Raw genomic sequence first — 16,833 nt, 5'->3', positions numbered from 1 at the left:
ATGTTGAGGCAGGTGCAGCACCAAAAAGGGTAGCTAGAGGCAGAGGCAGAGGTCAGCAGCTTAGGCGAAGCCAGGCCACACCCGGAATCTCCCAAGATGTTCCAGTTCGTACCCAGCCCCGAAAAACTCCCACCTCGAGGGCACATTTCTCGAAGGTGTGGAGTTTTTTCAAGGAATGCGCCGAGGACAGATATAGTGTTGTCTGCACAATTTGCCTCTCGAAATTGATTAGGGGCTCTGAGAAGAGCAACCTGTCCACCACTTCAATGCGCCGTCATTTGGAATCCAAGCACTGGAATCAGTGGCAGGCAGCAACGGCAGGACAAAGGCCGACTGCCGTTCACGCCACTGCCACTGCCTCTGCCTCTGCCTCTGCCACTGCCACTGCTGACTGTGCTGGCGATGCACTCCAGAGGACGAGCCAGGACACCACTTCATCTGCCTCCGCCACTTTGTTGACTTCTACCTCATCCTCCCCTGGTCCTGTCTTATCTCCTTCTCCTGCACCATCAAAGGCACCATCAGGCGTTTCTTTACAACAACCCACCATCTCTCAGACATTGGAGCGGCGGCAGAAATACACTGCTAACCACCCACACGCGCAAGCCTTGAACGCCAACATCGCTAAACTGCTGGCCCAGGAGATGTTGGCGTTCCGGCTTGTTGAAACTCCCGCCTTCCTGGACCTGATGGCAACTGCGGCACCTCGCTATGCCGTCCCTAGCCGTCACTACTTCTCCCGGTGTGCCGTCCCCGCCTTGCACCAGCACGTGTCACTCAACATCAGGCGGGCCCTTAGTTCCGCGCTTTGCACAAAGGTCCACTTGACCACCGACGCGTGGACAAGTGCATGCGGACAGGGACGCTACATTTCACTGACGGCACACTGGGTGAATGTAGTTGAGGCTGGGACTGCTTCCCAAACTGGCCCGGTGTACCTCGTCTCCCCGCCTAACATTCCTGGCAGGGACACGAGAAGAACACCCCCCTCCTCCTCCTCCTCCTCTACCGCCTCCTCCTCCGCCACCGCCTCCTCCTCCGCCACCGCCTCCTCCTCCGCTGTTAGATTGACCCCAGCTACGAGTTGGAAACGTTGCAGCACTGGCGTTGGTAGACGTCAGCAGGCTGTGCTGAAGCTGATCAGCTTGGGGGACAGACAGCACACTGCCTCCGAGGTGAGGGATGCCCTCCTCGATGAGACGGCAATATGGTTTGAGCCGCTGCACCTGGGCCCAGGCATGGTCGTTTGTGATAACGGCCGGAACCTGGTAGCAGCTCTGGAGCTTGCCGGACTCCAACATGTTCCATGCCTGGCCCACGTCTTCAACCTAGTGGTGCAACGTTTCCTAAAGAGCTACCCCAATGTTCCAGAGCTACTGGTGAAAGTGCGGCGCATGTGCGCCCACTTTCGCAAGTCGACAGTAGCCGCTGCTAGCTTAAAATCTCTCCAGCAACGCCTGCATGTGCCACAACACCGGCTTTTGTGCGACGTCCCCACACGCTGGAACTCAACGTTTCAGATGTTGAATAGAGTGGTTGAGCAGCAGAGACCTTTGATGGAATACCAGCTACAAAACCCTAGGGTGCCACAAAGTCAGCTGCCTCAGTTTCACATCCATGAGTGGCCATGGATGAGAGACCTTTGTGACATCCTACGGGTCTTTGAGGAGTCCACAAGGAGGGTGAGCTCTGAGGATGCGATGGTGAGCCTTACAATCCCGCTCTTGTGTGTTCTGAGAGAATCCCTGATTGACATCAGGGATAACTCAGATCACACAGAGGAGTTAGGGATAGCATCCGATCCGTCACAGCTGGAGAGTAGGTCCACACATCTGTCCGCTTCACTGCGTTTAATGGAGGAGGAGGAGGAGGAGGAAGAAGAGTTGTCCGATGATGTGATGGTGATACAGGAGGCTTCCGGGCAACTTCGAATCGTCCCATTGTTGCAGCGCGGATGGGTAGACATGGAGGATGAGGAGGAAATGGAGATTGAACTTTCCGGTGGGGCCAGAGGAGTCATGCCAACTAACACTGTGGCAGACATGGCTGAGTTCATGTTGGGGTGCTTTACAACCGACAAGCGTATTGTCAAAATCATGGAGGACAACCAGTACTGGATCTTTGCTATCCTTGACCCCCGGTATAAAAACAACATCTCGTCTTTTATTCCGGTAGAGGGGAGGGCCAATCGCATCAATGCTTGCCACAGGCAATTGGTGCAGAATATGATGGAGATGTTTCCAGCATGTGACGTTGGCGGCAGGGAGGGCAGTTCCTCCAGTAGGCAACCAAGTTCTCACCGGTCCACACAAACGAGGGGCACACTGTCTAAGGTCTGGGACACCTTGATGGCACCCCCTCGCCAAAGTGCCGCCACGGAGGGTCCTAGTGTCACCAGGCGTGAGAAGTATAGGCGCATGTTGCGGGAATACCTTTCCGACCACAGCCCTGTCCTCTCCGACCCCTCTGCGCCCTACACGTATTGGGTGTCGAAGTTGGACCTGTGGCTTGAACTTGCCCTATATGCCTTGGAGGTGCTGTCCTGTCCTGCCGCCAGCGTCCTATCTGAGAGGGTGTTCAGTGCAGCCGGTGGCATCATCACTGACAAGCGCACCCGTCTGTCAGCTGAGAGTGCCGACCGGCTCACTTTGATAAAAATGAACCACCACTGGGTAGAGCCGTCATTTTTGTGCCCACCTGTGTAAAGCACCCCAACATGAAACTCCATGTCTGTACTCAACCTCTCCAATTCCTCCGCATCCTCATACTCATCCACCATAAGCGTTGCACAATTCTGCTAATACTAGGCTCCCTCCACCCTGATTTCCCCCAACTCTGCTGGTTAGAGGCTCCCTCCACCATGAATTTGCCCAAACTGGGCTGTTTAGAGGCTCCCTCCACCATGAATTGGTCCAAACTGGGTTTTTTAGAGGCTCCCTCCACCATGAATTTGCCCAAACTGGGCTGTTTAGAGGCTCCCTCCACCATGAATTGGTCCAAACTGGGGTGGTTAGAGGCTCCCTCCACCATGAATTTCCCAAAACTTGGCTGTTTAGAGGCTCCCTCCACCATGAATTTGCCCAAACTGGGCTGTTTAGAGGCTCCCTCCACCATTAATTGGTCCAAACTGGGCTGGTTAGAGGCTCCCTCCACCATGAATTTGCCCAAACTGGGGTGGTTAGAGGCTCCCTCCACCATTAATTGGTCCAAACTGGGCTGGTTAGAGGCTCCCTCCACCATGAATTTGCCCAAACTGGGCTGTTTAGAGGCTCCCTCCACCATGAATTGGTCCAAACTGGGCTGGTTAGAGGCTCCCTCCACCATGAATTTCCCAAAACTTGGCTGTTTAGAGGCTCCCTCCACCATTAATTGGTCCAAACTGGGCTGGTTAGAGGCTCCCTCCACCATTAATTGGTCCAAACTGGGCTGGTTAGAGGCTCCCTCCACCATGAATTGGTCCAAACTGGGCTGGTTAGAGGCTCCCTCCACCATGAATTTCCCAAAACTTGGCTGTTTAGAGGCTCCCTCCACCATGAATTGGTCCAAACTGGGCTGGTTAGAGGCTCCCTCCACCATGAATTGGTCCAAACTGGGGTGGTTAGAGGCTCCCTCCACCATTAATTGGTCCAAACTGGGCTGGTTAGAGGCTCCCTCCACCATTAATTGGTCCAAACTGGGCTGGTTAGAGGCTCCCTCCACCATGAATTTGCCCAAACTGGGGTGGTTAGAGGCTCCCTCCACCATTAATTGGTCCAAACTGGGCTGGTTAGAGGCTCCCTCCACAATTAATTGGTCCAAACTGGGCTAATTAGAGGCTCCCTCCACCATGAATTGGTCCAAACTGGGTTTTTTAGAGGCTCCCTCCACCATGAATTTGCCCAAACTGGGCTGTTTAGAGGCTCCCTCCACCATGAATTGGTCCAAACTGGGCTGGTTAGAGGCTCCCTCCACCATGAATTTCCCAAAACTTGGCTGTTTAGAGGCTCCCTCCACCATTAATTGGTCCAAACTGGGCTGGTTAGAGGCTCCCTCCACCATTAATTGGTCCAAACTGGGCTGGTTAGAGGCTCCCTCCACCATTAATTGGTCCAAACTGGGCTGGTTAGAGGCTCCCTCCACCATTAATTGGTCCAAACTGGGCTGGTTAGAGGCTCCCTCCACCATTAATTGGTCCAAACTGGGCTGGTTAGAGGCTCCCTCCACCATGAATTTGCCCAAACTGGGCTGTTTAGAGGCTCCCTCCACCATGAATTGGTCCAAACTGGGCTGGTTAGAGGCTCCCTCCACCATGAATTTCCCAAAACTTGGCTGTTTAGAGGCTCCCTCCACCATGAATTGGTCCAAACTGGGCTGGTTAGAGGCTCCCTCCACCATGAATTGGTCCAAACTGGGGTGGTTAGAGGCTCCCTCCACCATTAATTGGTCCAAACTGGGCTGGTTAGAGGCTCCCTCCACAATTAATTGGTCCAAACTGGGCTAATTAGAGGCTCCCTCCACCATGAATTGGTCCAAACTGGGTTTTTTAGAGGCTCCCTCCACCATGAATTTGCCCAAACTGGGCTGTTTAGAGGCTCCCTCCACCATGAATTGGTCCAAACTGGGCTGGTTAGAGGCTCCCTCCACCATGAATTTCCCAAAACTTGGCTGTTTAGAGGCTCCCTCCACCATTAATTGGTCCAAACTGGGCTGGTTAGAGGCTCCCTCCACCATTAATTGGTCCAAACTGGGCTGGTTAGAGGCTCCCTCCACCATTAATTGGTCCAAACTGGGCTGGTTAGAGGCTCCCTCCACCATTAATTGGTCCAAACTGGGCTGGTTAGAGGCTCCCTCCACCATTAATTGGTCCAAACTGGGCTGGTTAGAGGCTCCCTCCACCATGAATTTGCCCAAACTGGGCTGTTTAGAGGCTCCCTCCACCATGAATTGGTCCAAACTGGGCTGGTTAGAGGCTCCCTCCACCATGAATTTCCCAAAACTTGGCTGTTTAGAGGCTCCCTCCACCATTAATTGGTCCAAACTGGGCTGGTTAGAGGCTCCCTCCACCATGAATTGGTCCAAACTGGGGTTTTTAGAGGCTCCCTCCACCATGAATTGGTCCAAACTGGGGTTTTTAGAGTCTCCCTCCACCATGAATTGGTCCAAACTGGGGTTTTTAGAGTCTCCCTCCACCATGAATTGGTCCAAACTGGGGTTTTTAGAGGCTCCCTCCACCATGAATTTGCCCAAACTCTGCTGGTTAGAGGCTCAATCCACCCTGATTTTCAAAACAAATGTTGGTGCCAACCTCAACTTACTACAAGGGCCAAATTCACTGCTGGTGACAAGCTCTCCTCACTGCAAGTGCCAAATACACATGTTTCAAGGTGTTTTCCTACTGTCAGAGAGGTGGTATTGAGTGTGTAAAGTGTGTAGTTGTTAGGCTGTGATGTTGGGGTAATAGAGGGTCTTTGGTGTGTTAGATGCCCCCAGACATGCTTCCCCTGCTGTCCCAGTGTCATTCCAGAGGTGTTGGCATCATTTCCTGGGGTGTCATAGTGGACTTGGTGACCCTCCAGACACGGATTTGGGTTTCCCCCTTAACGAGTATCTGTTCCCCATAGACTACAAAGGGGTTCGAAACCCGTTCGAACACACGAACATTGAGCGGCTGTTCGAATCGAATTTCGAACCTCGAACATTTTAGTGTTCGCTCATCTCTAATAATAATGTCTTATGACTAATTTTGATGATTAATGAACACTGACATATGCAATTGCCAATTGAACCTCAGTCATATTTTCTGGTGACAGCTAGGCATATGTATCTTATATCAAAAACAGCGAGAAGAAACTGATATATGGTATATCAACATGCAAGAGTGAAAAACACACTGGTTTTTCCTAGAAAAGTCATGTGGGATTTTTGTAAGGTATATGTTATTTATCTTTTTTTTTTTTTTTTTTAATGTAGATTGTGAGCCCCACATAGAGCTCACAATGTACATTTTTCCCTATCAGTATGTCTTTTTTTGGCATATGGGATGGCAATCCATGCAAATACGGGGAGAACATACAAACTCCTTGCAGATGTTTTTTTGCCCTTGGTGGGATTTGAACACCAGGACTCCAGCACTGCAAGGCTGCAGTGCTAACCACTGAGCCACCGTGTGGCCCCTATATGTTATTTATCTGTTAATGTATAGACACCCAAATTTGCACAAACAAATGGTCTTTTTTTATGGGGCTAGTCCTCTCAAAGAAAGGAATACAGAATGCAAGATAAACTGTCTAATGGAATCAAGAAGCATGAAAGGACTCTCCAACCCCTCATACTACACTTAACCAGGTATAGCCGCATCATATTACACAGAACCTGGCCTAGACAGTGACCTAGAAAATGGCCATGATATTGTATACAAGTCACTCTAACCCACTCACATAACTATAGCAGCTTTTCTTTCATTCATTTTGACCAATACGGATAATAAACCGGTTAGTTTAGAATCTGATTCAACCTGACTTTTCCAAAAGTTTTGTGTTCGATCCAAAACAGAAACTTTTGGGGTACACAAAACACTATTATGCTCTGGAGTCTCCAGTGAACAGGCCTGTGGAGGATGCTGGGAGACTGTCAGGCGCCACAAAGATGCCCAGGAGAGGTGAGGCAAGGTGAGTTTTATTCTCCTCCCCTGGGCTTCCACTTATTATATTCAGGGTTCTGAGAAGACCCCAAGGTACAATAAAAGTATATTTATTGAAACTAGTGGCCAGCATGACTCCTCCTTTTACTCCTGTTCCAAAATTACAGGCGCAAAATTATGTGCATTATATGATTTTAACCCACATTTAGGGGGGGGAATGTTACATGTACAGGCAGGGTTAGCTAGGGATTACCTTTATTTAGGTGGGAATGTCACTCACACAGCTCTTTGGGGCTCTATCTGGTCAGGATCCCTGTCAGCTTGCGATATGCGCGAACTGACTTTTTCCCATAGGAATGCATTGACCAGCGTTGAATGGCCAGTGTACAGCATTCGGCCAATCAATGCTGGTTCTGCCGGAGGAGACGGAGTCTAAGATCCATCCACAGCAGTTTCCATTGTGGTCTGATCTCAGATGTAACAGTGCTGACACAGCGCTGCTACACGGAGAAGCGGCAGAGCTCAGCACACACAGAGATGCAGCAGAGCTGAGTGTGCAGCATGGTTCAATGCACACTTAGCACTGCTACATCACTGCATCTGATGTAGCAGTGCTGAGTGTGCGTTGAACCAGGCTGCACACTCAGCTCTGCTGCATCTAATGTAGCAGTGCTGAGTGTGCATTGAACCATGCTGCACACTCAGCTCTGCTGCATCTGAAGCAGAAGAGTAGATAGACTAGTCAATGTACAGTAATGCAGATGTAGCAGAGTCCAGTATACGGCACAGCAGAGAGAAAACAGAAGAGTATATACTATCTACTCTTCTGTTTCCTCCCTGCTATGCTGTAGGAATGAATGGACGCAGCCGGCGCACAGGGGGTTAAGCGGCCCGACGCCGGCACAGGCTGTGTGACGGATGCATCCATTCATTCCTATGGGCTCGTGCTATTCGAAACAGCAGTTTGGAATAGCACTCGCTCATTTCTAGTAGCTAACATAGTTAGCTTTTTCCACGATCCCACCTAAAAAGATCAGGATCGGAATTCCGATCGCGATCGTGAAATTTACTCGATCACCGATCGGAATCCGATCTTTTCCGATCCCGATCATTCAACCCTAGTTATGTGGTCAGTGGAGATGTAGTTAAAAAATGTTGCTAAATTATAGAAGGATTCTGTAGCATCGTTGAAGATAAGGTTTGCAAGTTAGGAAGGATGAAAGACCTGAGAAATTGATGGAAGGATTTTTGTATTTGCATGAACTTCATATTCACAAAATTATTAAGAAGAATAACATCAATTTATCCAAATGCAGTAAGTCTAAAAGAAAAGACAAATAGAAAGCCCCTTGTATATTTTTTAATTATGTACAATTTTGTACACACATTTTTCTTGGCACTGAAGTCTACATAGAAAAACCCACCACTGAACACAATACCACCAAAAATCTAAATGTTGTGTACGCAGACCTTCACTAAAAAGAAGCCGTGAAAAAACATCACAAAAAGTAAGTTAAAACACTGTTCATGGATCCAGCCTTACTGAACTAAATTCTATCACAAAGCACAAACATACAGTACAAATCAAATGTATATAATGCATCATTAGACAGTCTTAAAATGTTTCTAAAAGGTGGTGGGTTAAATTACATCAGAAAAAAAGGACCTTAAGGAATAAAAAAGATGGCAGGTACTATGTACCAATTTTTTCATTCAGTGGCCCAGATCTACAATTGTGCTTATGACTAGACACTGGCATGGCTGTAGAAGCAACCCTACAAGGTGTTGTCATTAGTTTCATACTGATTTTCCTTCTGACAGTCTCCCTTTAAATAGCTATTCAAGACAGATCACATCTATGACATTTCTTCTATCTGTTTTTTAAAGTCTCAGATATCTATCAATGTTGAGGAATGGGAAGACACGAAAGAAACCAAAGAAACATCATCGAATCGTAACAACCATCGAAATTCCACATCCAGTGACCAGTCAGAGCATCCCTTACTGAGAAGGAAGAGCATGCAGTGGGCCAGAAGACTGAGCAGAAAAGTTCCCAGACATTCCAACAAATCGGCAGAAAGGATAAGTCAACAGAGGATGACATTGTGTAGAAGATCAGAAAGGCAAGAACTGGCAGCATTGGTGAAGAATAGAATGAAGCATCTTGGTCTTTCCACAGCAGGTTACGGTATGCACGATTTATAAAAAAGAAATACAACATATAAGCCTAAGTTGACTTGCATAAGGAACACTACTGCAGAGGACGCTCACTGTGTCTCATCTGTCCTCCCCTTTATAAAATGAAGCAGTGAATGCATGAAAGTCATGTCTCATTTCATAAGAAGGGAGCGCCATATAATATCTGGGTGGGTCTTGTCTGTCCAAGTTAGATCTATTCTGACCGACTGGAATGGCTATTATAATTCAGAGACACTGATTATGTGACATCTATATACTCTAAAAGGGATATGGGTAGCAAAGGTCTTTTTGAGGAAATCTCCTTAAAGAGGACCTTTCATCACTTGGGGCACATGCAGTTTTATATACCGCTAGAAAGCGCACAGTGCGCTGAATTCAAGGCACTGTCGGCTTTCACAATCTGTGCCCCAGGTGAAGAGCTGTCGGTGCTGGTACTGTAGCTCTTCACCATCAGAAGACGCTCCTGACAGTCAGTCAGCAACGCCCTTCCTCACAGCAGTGTCTATAGCGCTGTAATGTGAGAGTGGGGAGGAACTCCTCCCCAGTATTTGTCTATGGACGAGTACTGTGAGGAGAGGGAGGAGGCGTTCCTCCCCCGCTCTCACAGTTATAGATGTTGCTGTGAGGAAGGGTGTTCCTGACTGACTGTGAATTATTTATCTATGGAAATGCCAGCGGTTACCCTATAGATATAATTGAAGCAGAAAGTCCGCAGAGGTTTCCTCTGCAGACTTTCTGTTCAAAGCACTGCGGGAAGAGTCCCAATGTGTTGCCATATCAGCTTTTCCCACAGCGCTTTCTTGCTGTGGGATATGATGTGTGGCCTTAGTATGAACCAGACTTGTTACCACGTCTCAAAAGCCCATAAGCATACCTCATCTCATTGGTTCTGTCACTAAGCATTTTGGTGTTTCCACATCCGTTCAGCCATGTATGATGTATGTAGTTGGGCTTTTGAGACCTGGTGACAGGTTAAATATAGTATTATACATGTCAGGACCCCAACAGATTTATGTAATATGATATATTTTTAATTAGAGATGAGAGAGTACTGTTCGGATCACCCGATCCGAACAGTACGCTCCATAGAAATGAATGGATGCACCTAGTACTTCCGCTTTGACGGCGGCCGGCCGCTTAACCCCCCGCGTGCCGGCTACGTCCATTCATTTCTATGCGAGCGTGCTGTTCGGATCGGCTGATCCGAACAGTACTCGCTCATCTCTATTTTTAATCCAATGATTGTATTTGTAATATTTGTCTTTTAATGTTGTTATATTTCCTACTAAGAAATATTCGCATAAGTCTCTTTTGTCCTGAAATAGCACATATGAGGTAATTTTAGTCCAAAAACCTGCCTTAGAGTTTAGCATTCTTTATTAATAGATTGCCAGAATGAATTACAGAGAACTATACTATATGTAAATGTTTGGCATTGCCAATCTGTTTGTGTCCATAGTCATGTATTTTTAGCAGATCATTTTGCATACATTAAACAGATCCACTAAACAGATGGTGAAGTGTGACAGAGGCACCAAATTTATGACAGTGTCTCACACTATGTAACAGATTTGGTGCATTCTGCATCAAGCTACAGACTTTCCTCTTTTTAAAGGTGTTGTCTGGGATAAACCAATCTTTCTAATCTAAGCTACCTTCTAAATTAATAACTGTTCCAAAAAGCTACATGTACCTAGATTGCTGGGGCGGTCATATGGTGACCAAAGGCACATTTTCTGATTTTCTAGTGACGTTTTGTTTCCCTGTTTCCGGAAACAAAATGTCTTCTATACTAACCCACCCCTCTCACCCCATCATACTTACCTGTCTTCTTGTCCAGATCTTCTGCACATGGGACATCACTTCTGGACTGCCAGCACCTCATCTTCTTGATGTCTATCACCCGCCCATGTCTGCACTTCATCTCTGTTGCGCAGGCATGGATGGCTGGCAGACATCAAGAAAAGGAGGTGCTGGTCATCCAGAACAAGAGAAGTTCTGTGCTGAGAAGATCCTGCCCGGAAGACAGGTGAGTATGATGGGATGGGTGAATTAGAAGGGCTAGTAGTGGGTGGGCTAGCTATGGAAACAGGAAGGGATGTGAGTGAGAAAGGGAGGGAGAGGGAGTCAGGGGGGGAGGGAGTCATTTCTGAGTGAAGTTTTAGGCATCATGGTAGTTGTAGGAAAACAGAGCAGGAAGCTACCCATGTAAACATATGTAGAAAATGTCAGGATCTCCCGGAGAAACCCAGATATCACTTCAAACACTGCTAGAGGTATTTGGTTAAACGTATTATCCCATTAATAGCACTAAATGTTTTTTGTTTGTTTTTTTCCCAGAAAACCCCTTTAATTCAACTTCTAGCTTCAGTTCATTAATTTGGACCAGAAAACTGCATTAATAAATTTTTGCCTTATTGTCTAGGCATTTTTGATGTGTCTAGCAAAGCTCAACTTTTGGCCCAAATCAACGATAAAGTTGTCCAAACAGATATGCCCCAAAAAGAAGGCGTAACTTGTGCCAGAAGTCTTAGTAACTATAGGCCCGGGTTGTAAACTGATAACTTTCAGTGAATAGGCAGCAGTTCTTCAAGCAAACAAATAAAATAGGTGTGTCGTTCCACTTTTGGCCTCACTCATGACAGTCGTTTGATGACTGTTTTTTGAACGACCATTGCACGGCCATTTTAAAACCCATGAAAGTCTATGGTCTATTCACATTTCTATCTTAGTGTCTATCAAAATGGACAAAGATAGATCATGTCCATTTTTTTGATGGCGGTGTAAAACCCATTCACTATCATTGTTTAAAAGAAAAACGGCGGCCACGCGACAGTTATTAATGTCATGTGAATAAGATCTAACACAAGAAAACTTGTGCTTGCAATGCTCTATAGATTACAACCATATTTAAGAAGCCACGGTCAATGTTTTAATTGAAGTGTAGAGGAAAATGAAGTATTGTGGAAACTGTATAATGTTATGATGCTACAGTATGGGCAATAGAAAAATGCATTTTAGGAAAACAAGCGTAAAGGATTTAGTCTGCTGGAGTTTAACGGGTTAAAAATATGAGAAAATTGCACTTAAAGAAATAACATGGGGACGGAGAACCTGTTGATGAAAGGACACTAATGATATGTTATGGCGAAGTGAAAAAAGAACCGTGTTTGTAGGTTGAAATATTTGTTTACATACTTATGGAGCGATTTCTTTCCATTTGCCTGTCAATATACACACAAGAACAAACGTACCAGCAAAATTGATTCAATAAGAAATTGAAAAGGGGGCAGCATTTTTAGGAAAACATTGAAAAGTGTCTATGTGATGTATGGAGCCTGAATATAACCCAGAGTATATTTGACTGTCAGAACAATCTATCAACGTAGCACATGTGAGGACGTTAGCCAAGAGATCAATTTTTGAGTATAATGATTGTGATGCACATCTGCTATGTAATCCATTTCTATTCATGAAACAGCAATGGAGGAATGCGTAATATATTCTACAAACCATTCTTTTTGTAGCTGTCTTTTATCGCTCCAGGATGTAACATTCCTCCCGTGAGTTTTAAAAGAAGATTGAAAGTAGTTCTTGTAAGAATTCATCACTCTGATGGACTGAGATACATAACCCTCTTGTTTTGTAAAAACAGAACCTTTATTCCAAGGCTTCAACCTCCAAGGTTTCTTCCATTTAAGCAATCCGTTCTAGTTAGCTTTTCTCCATTTGTCAAATATTTAGTATTATATTGTAACTATTAACCCTTTCCCGACATCCGCCATACTAGTATGGCGAGTCGGGCGGCCGCCATAGCCGCCGGGTGGCTACTGTGTTACACAGTAGACAGCCAGCAGTAATGTCTCCGATCGGTCCCCGGACCGATCGGAGGCATTAACCACTCCGGCACCGTATTCAAAGGCGCCAGAGGCGCCATTTTCCCGGTGGCGCATGGGCGCCGCCATTTTGCCAGTGATCGCTGGCGCCTGGAGCAAGCTCCAGGGCTGACATCACGTTTCCATGACAGCCGGGAGCCCTGTAAAGGCTCCTGGCTTGTCTGCAGTGATTTCCTTTTGCAGGCTGGTCTATGCAGCCTGCAAAAGAAATGATGATTTTTTTGCAATGCATTGTAATGTTCAAGGCCCCTCTAATAAATTCAAAAAAATAAATTAAAAAAAAGTTAAAAAAATATAATTTTTTTAAAAAAAGTATTAAAAATTCAAATCACCCCCCTTTCCCTAGAACACATATAAAAGTAGTTAAATACTGTGAGACACATACATGTTAGGTATCCCCATGTCCGAAATCGCCTGCTCTACAAATTTATAAAAATATTTATATACCTGTACGGTAAACGCCGTAGCGAGAAAAATAGTCAAAAGTGCCAAACCGCCGTTTTTTCACTGTTTTAATTCTGATAAAAATTTGAATAAAAAGTGATCAAAGCAATAGCATTTCCCGAAAATAGTAGAACTAAAAAGTACACCTGGCCCGCAAAAAAAGATGCCCTATGAATCTCCGAACACGGACGTATAAAAAAGTTACGGCTGTCAGAATATGGCGACTTTTAGAAAAAAACATTTTTAACACAGTTTTGGATTTTTTTTAAGGGGTTAAAATGTAAATAAAACCATATAAATTTGCTATCCCTGGAATCGTACCGAAACACAGAATACAGGAGACATGTCATTTTGGCTGCACAGTGAACGCCGTAATACCGAAGCCCATAAGAAAGTCGCAGAAATGCATTTCTTCTTCAAATTCACCCCATTCTGAATTTTTTTCCAGCTTCCCAGTACATTATACAAAATAATTAATAGTGGCATCATGAAGAAAAAATTTTCCCGCAAAGATTAAGATCTGAAATGGCTCTGGGAGCGGAGAAATAAAAAAATTATGGGGTTTAGAAGGAGGGGAGTCAAAAAACAAAAATCAAAAAATGCCATTGGCGGGAAGGGGTTAATACCATGAATTAGAATATTTACAAATAAATGTATCTAGGATGATATAAATATGGGCTCCTGCAGAATTTATGGGCAATTTCCATTGCAGAAGTGGGGGTTTAACTTTAGGAGAGGCAAAGGTTCCATGATAGTCATCAAAGGGTAGTAGGACTAGGTCCATTTGGTTCATCTGCCATTTAGGTTGTCCTATTACTGCTAAAAAAAAAGAAAGGTATCGTATAGCAAAGACTTCTACAATTTTCCAGTATACTGTATTTCCAGTATTCTGTATCAATTCCTAATGGTTTCAAGTATTGCGTTGTACTGGACAATCAAATTTCCAAGTGTTCAAACCTTAGGGGCTAAAAACAAATGTAAAAAAAAAAAAAAAGTTTTAGGCTGAGGCCCTATGTGACGGAAACATGGCTTTTTTTGTTGCAGATTGTGAATTGAGCAGAAGAAAAAATTATACGTACTTCCTATATATTTTCTATTCCTTTTGTAACCATTCTTGGCTTTGGTCTACAACATTGCAGCAAAATCTACAAAAAACAAAAAGTTGCATTCTCGCAACATTGGACCTCAGCCTTACAAAAGTGTAAATAGTGAAAAGAAAATGGCTAAATTTCAAATCAATATTCTTTTTATAAATACAAATAACCAATATAAAAAACATTAGGAGCTGTTGTCTCAAAAAAACTATTAAAATATAAAAATTATTTATCCTTTATGGTGAATGCTGTATCGGAAAAAACGTGCAAATCGCAGTTTTTTTGGTCGCCCCCACCACTCAAGGAAAAAAAAAAAAAGTGATCCAAAAAGATGAGAGATATAAAAAAATTTAAAATAGAAAGGTATTAAAAAAATTATATTTTTTATTATTATTATTATTATTATTATTATTATTAAAGCTTAATAAAAAATTGTACAAATTTTGATTGTACATTCTTTGAGACTTGGAAGAGAAGAAGCATGTGTAGGTACAGTATATTTATTACCAGAATAGCACGGCTTTACTAGGCCATGTGTGCATAGCACTCCTGCTGGGGTTTAAGTGTATCTGGTCATTTAATAAATGAATCAATCTGCTATATAGAAACTACAAGGTCTCAGAAAATGAATTCTTCTTCCAATCCAAACTGATTTGTTTCACATAGAGAAAATAAAGAATGACCGAAAACTGCAACCTGCTATCTGTTCTGTTATTTCATACTCCCCATTGGCCACCATGCAGTAGGATACCAAAAGCCAGTTCTAAATCTTTACATAATCTGCCAACATCCACAGCAGGAGCACAGAGTGATTGATAGATGTGTGATTTTATCACTCTACACTAAAGCTAACCTAAGGTATAATTTATCTTTTAAGGCTGAAGTCCCATGTTGTGAAAACGCAGCATTTCTGCAGCTGCAGAAACGCCATGGCAAAAAACATGCAGCATTTCACAGTACCTGCAAAGTGAATTCTGGCTAAACCCATCCACACTTTGAAGAAAAAAATCAGCAGTAGAAAAGCTGTTTTCAAAATGGCAGCATGTCAATTATTGCACACATTGCAAAAAAATACACGCAGTGCAAATGCTAAAATTCCCAAAACCATAGCATTTTTAGAAATCACTGCAGTACAAGGCTAAAATCTCTGTGTAGAAACAGCACAATGGTTATACTCTCTGTAACTCTGAGAAAAGTTTATACCTAAAGGAATGTTACCCAAACTACTCCATTACATTCCCATTTATGTTGACCCTGTTTTATATAACCCACCTATAACAGCCTGACCTTGTCTTCTCTTGCACCATCACTTACTGTATATACTCGAGTAAAAAGTTGTAAATCCCTCCTTTCTCTAGAATACATACAAAAGTAGAAAATGACTGTGAAACACATACACATTAGGTATCCCTGTGCCTGAGAGTGCCCGGTCTACTGAATATAGGGTATCTTCAGTGCTCCTCTTCCGTCGGGAAGGGGTTAATAGGAGCACTGCAGATACCCTATATTCAGCCAGACTGAATTCCACATGGGAGAAAAAAAAAACAGACCTCAAGCTCAGGGAAGGGGCAGACGGACAACCAAAACACCCCCTCTCCTTCCCCAGCACCCAGCAACTACTGCATCCAAAAACCATTTTAATTTTTGAAATTTTCCAGTAGCTGCTGCATTTCCCCCCTAGGCTTATACTCGAGTCAATAATCGAATCATTTCCCAGTTCTTTGTGGAAAAATTTGGGGGGTCGGTTTATATTCGGGTCGGCTTATACTCTAGTATACTCAAAGCAATACCAAATATATATATAATTTTTGTTTTGTTTTAGATTTTTTTTACAAAAGTTTGTAAAAAGGAAAGAATACATTCTTTAAGGCACTGTATTGTGGCAACCTATCTTTTTATATTGTACAGAACTATGTAAGGTGCAAGTTGTAATTATTATTTATACTTATATATTTTTCATTCCGTTTTTTTAAGAGGGGGCGAAAGAGAGAAAAAATTATGTCTCTCACATTTTGATATGTATATTTAGTTTTATATGTAAGCTATGGAGGGCAGTGATTTCAATTTTTTTATTTTAAATATTTTATTTCATTTTAGACACTGTAGGTCTATTGTTGTCCTCTGTCACAAGGGAGTTGTTCTCACTATTCATATATCTCTATCCATCCCTCTAATTGTGTTTAATTTCATCCTTGGTATGGATGGATCAGCTCCACCAATACCCTTAGCAGATATTTCCCCTCCATATGTGACAATCGATCTGTAACTAACTCCGTTCACAACATATATATCTAAATATCTAGATCTAATTAATGAGGTTTAGGTATAGGAGATCTTGATTTGCAAAGAGAAGGAGTACCTGATTGTCCCAACCCTTACTATTACTTAATAGCCTTTAAAAAGGCTATTCAGACATCACTAATCTTATTTTAAAAGCTCCCCCTGTTTTTAAATAATACTCTATAAACTATTACAAAATCATACTTACCCGTGCACGGTGGGCGGTTTGAGCTCTGGTGGACGTCATCTAGCTATCACGCCTTCCTCTTGTTTCTTCTTCCAGCGACGTCCTGTCCTCACT

At 43.9% G+C, this 16,833-nt stretch overlaps 1 protein-coding gene across 2 annotated transcripts in view; it reads left to right on the top strand.

The window, feature by feature from the left end:
• The window catches only part of KCNT2 (potassium sodium-activated channel subfamily T member 2), a 574,767-nt gene that overhangs the window by 536,284 nt on the left and 21,650 nt on the right, over positions 1 to 16,833 (top strand). For both annotated transcript variants that reach the window (XM_075287704.1, XM_075287703.1), the window contains one exon: positions 8,507 to 8,807. In XM_075287704.1, coding sequence (XP_075143805.1) covers positions 8,507 to 8,807 — 301 coding nt within the window. The remainder of the gene's footprint in view (positions 1 to 8,506; positions 8,808 to 16,833) is intronic.

Source organism: Leptodactylus fuscus, chromosome 9 (genome assembly GCF_031893055.1).
Source record: "Leptodactylus fuscus isolate aLepFus1 chromosome 9, aLepFus1.hap2, whole genome shotgun sequence".
Taxonomy (NCBI): Eukaryota; Metazoa; Chordata; class Amphibia; order Anura; family Leptodactylidae; genus Leptodactylus; species Leptodactylus fuscus.
Note: the sequence above shows the minus strand (reverse complement) of the source record. Positions and strands in the feature narration are given on the sequence as shown.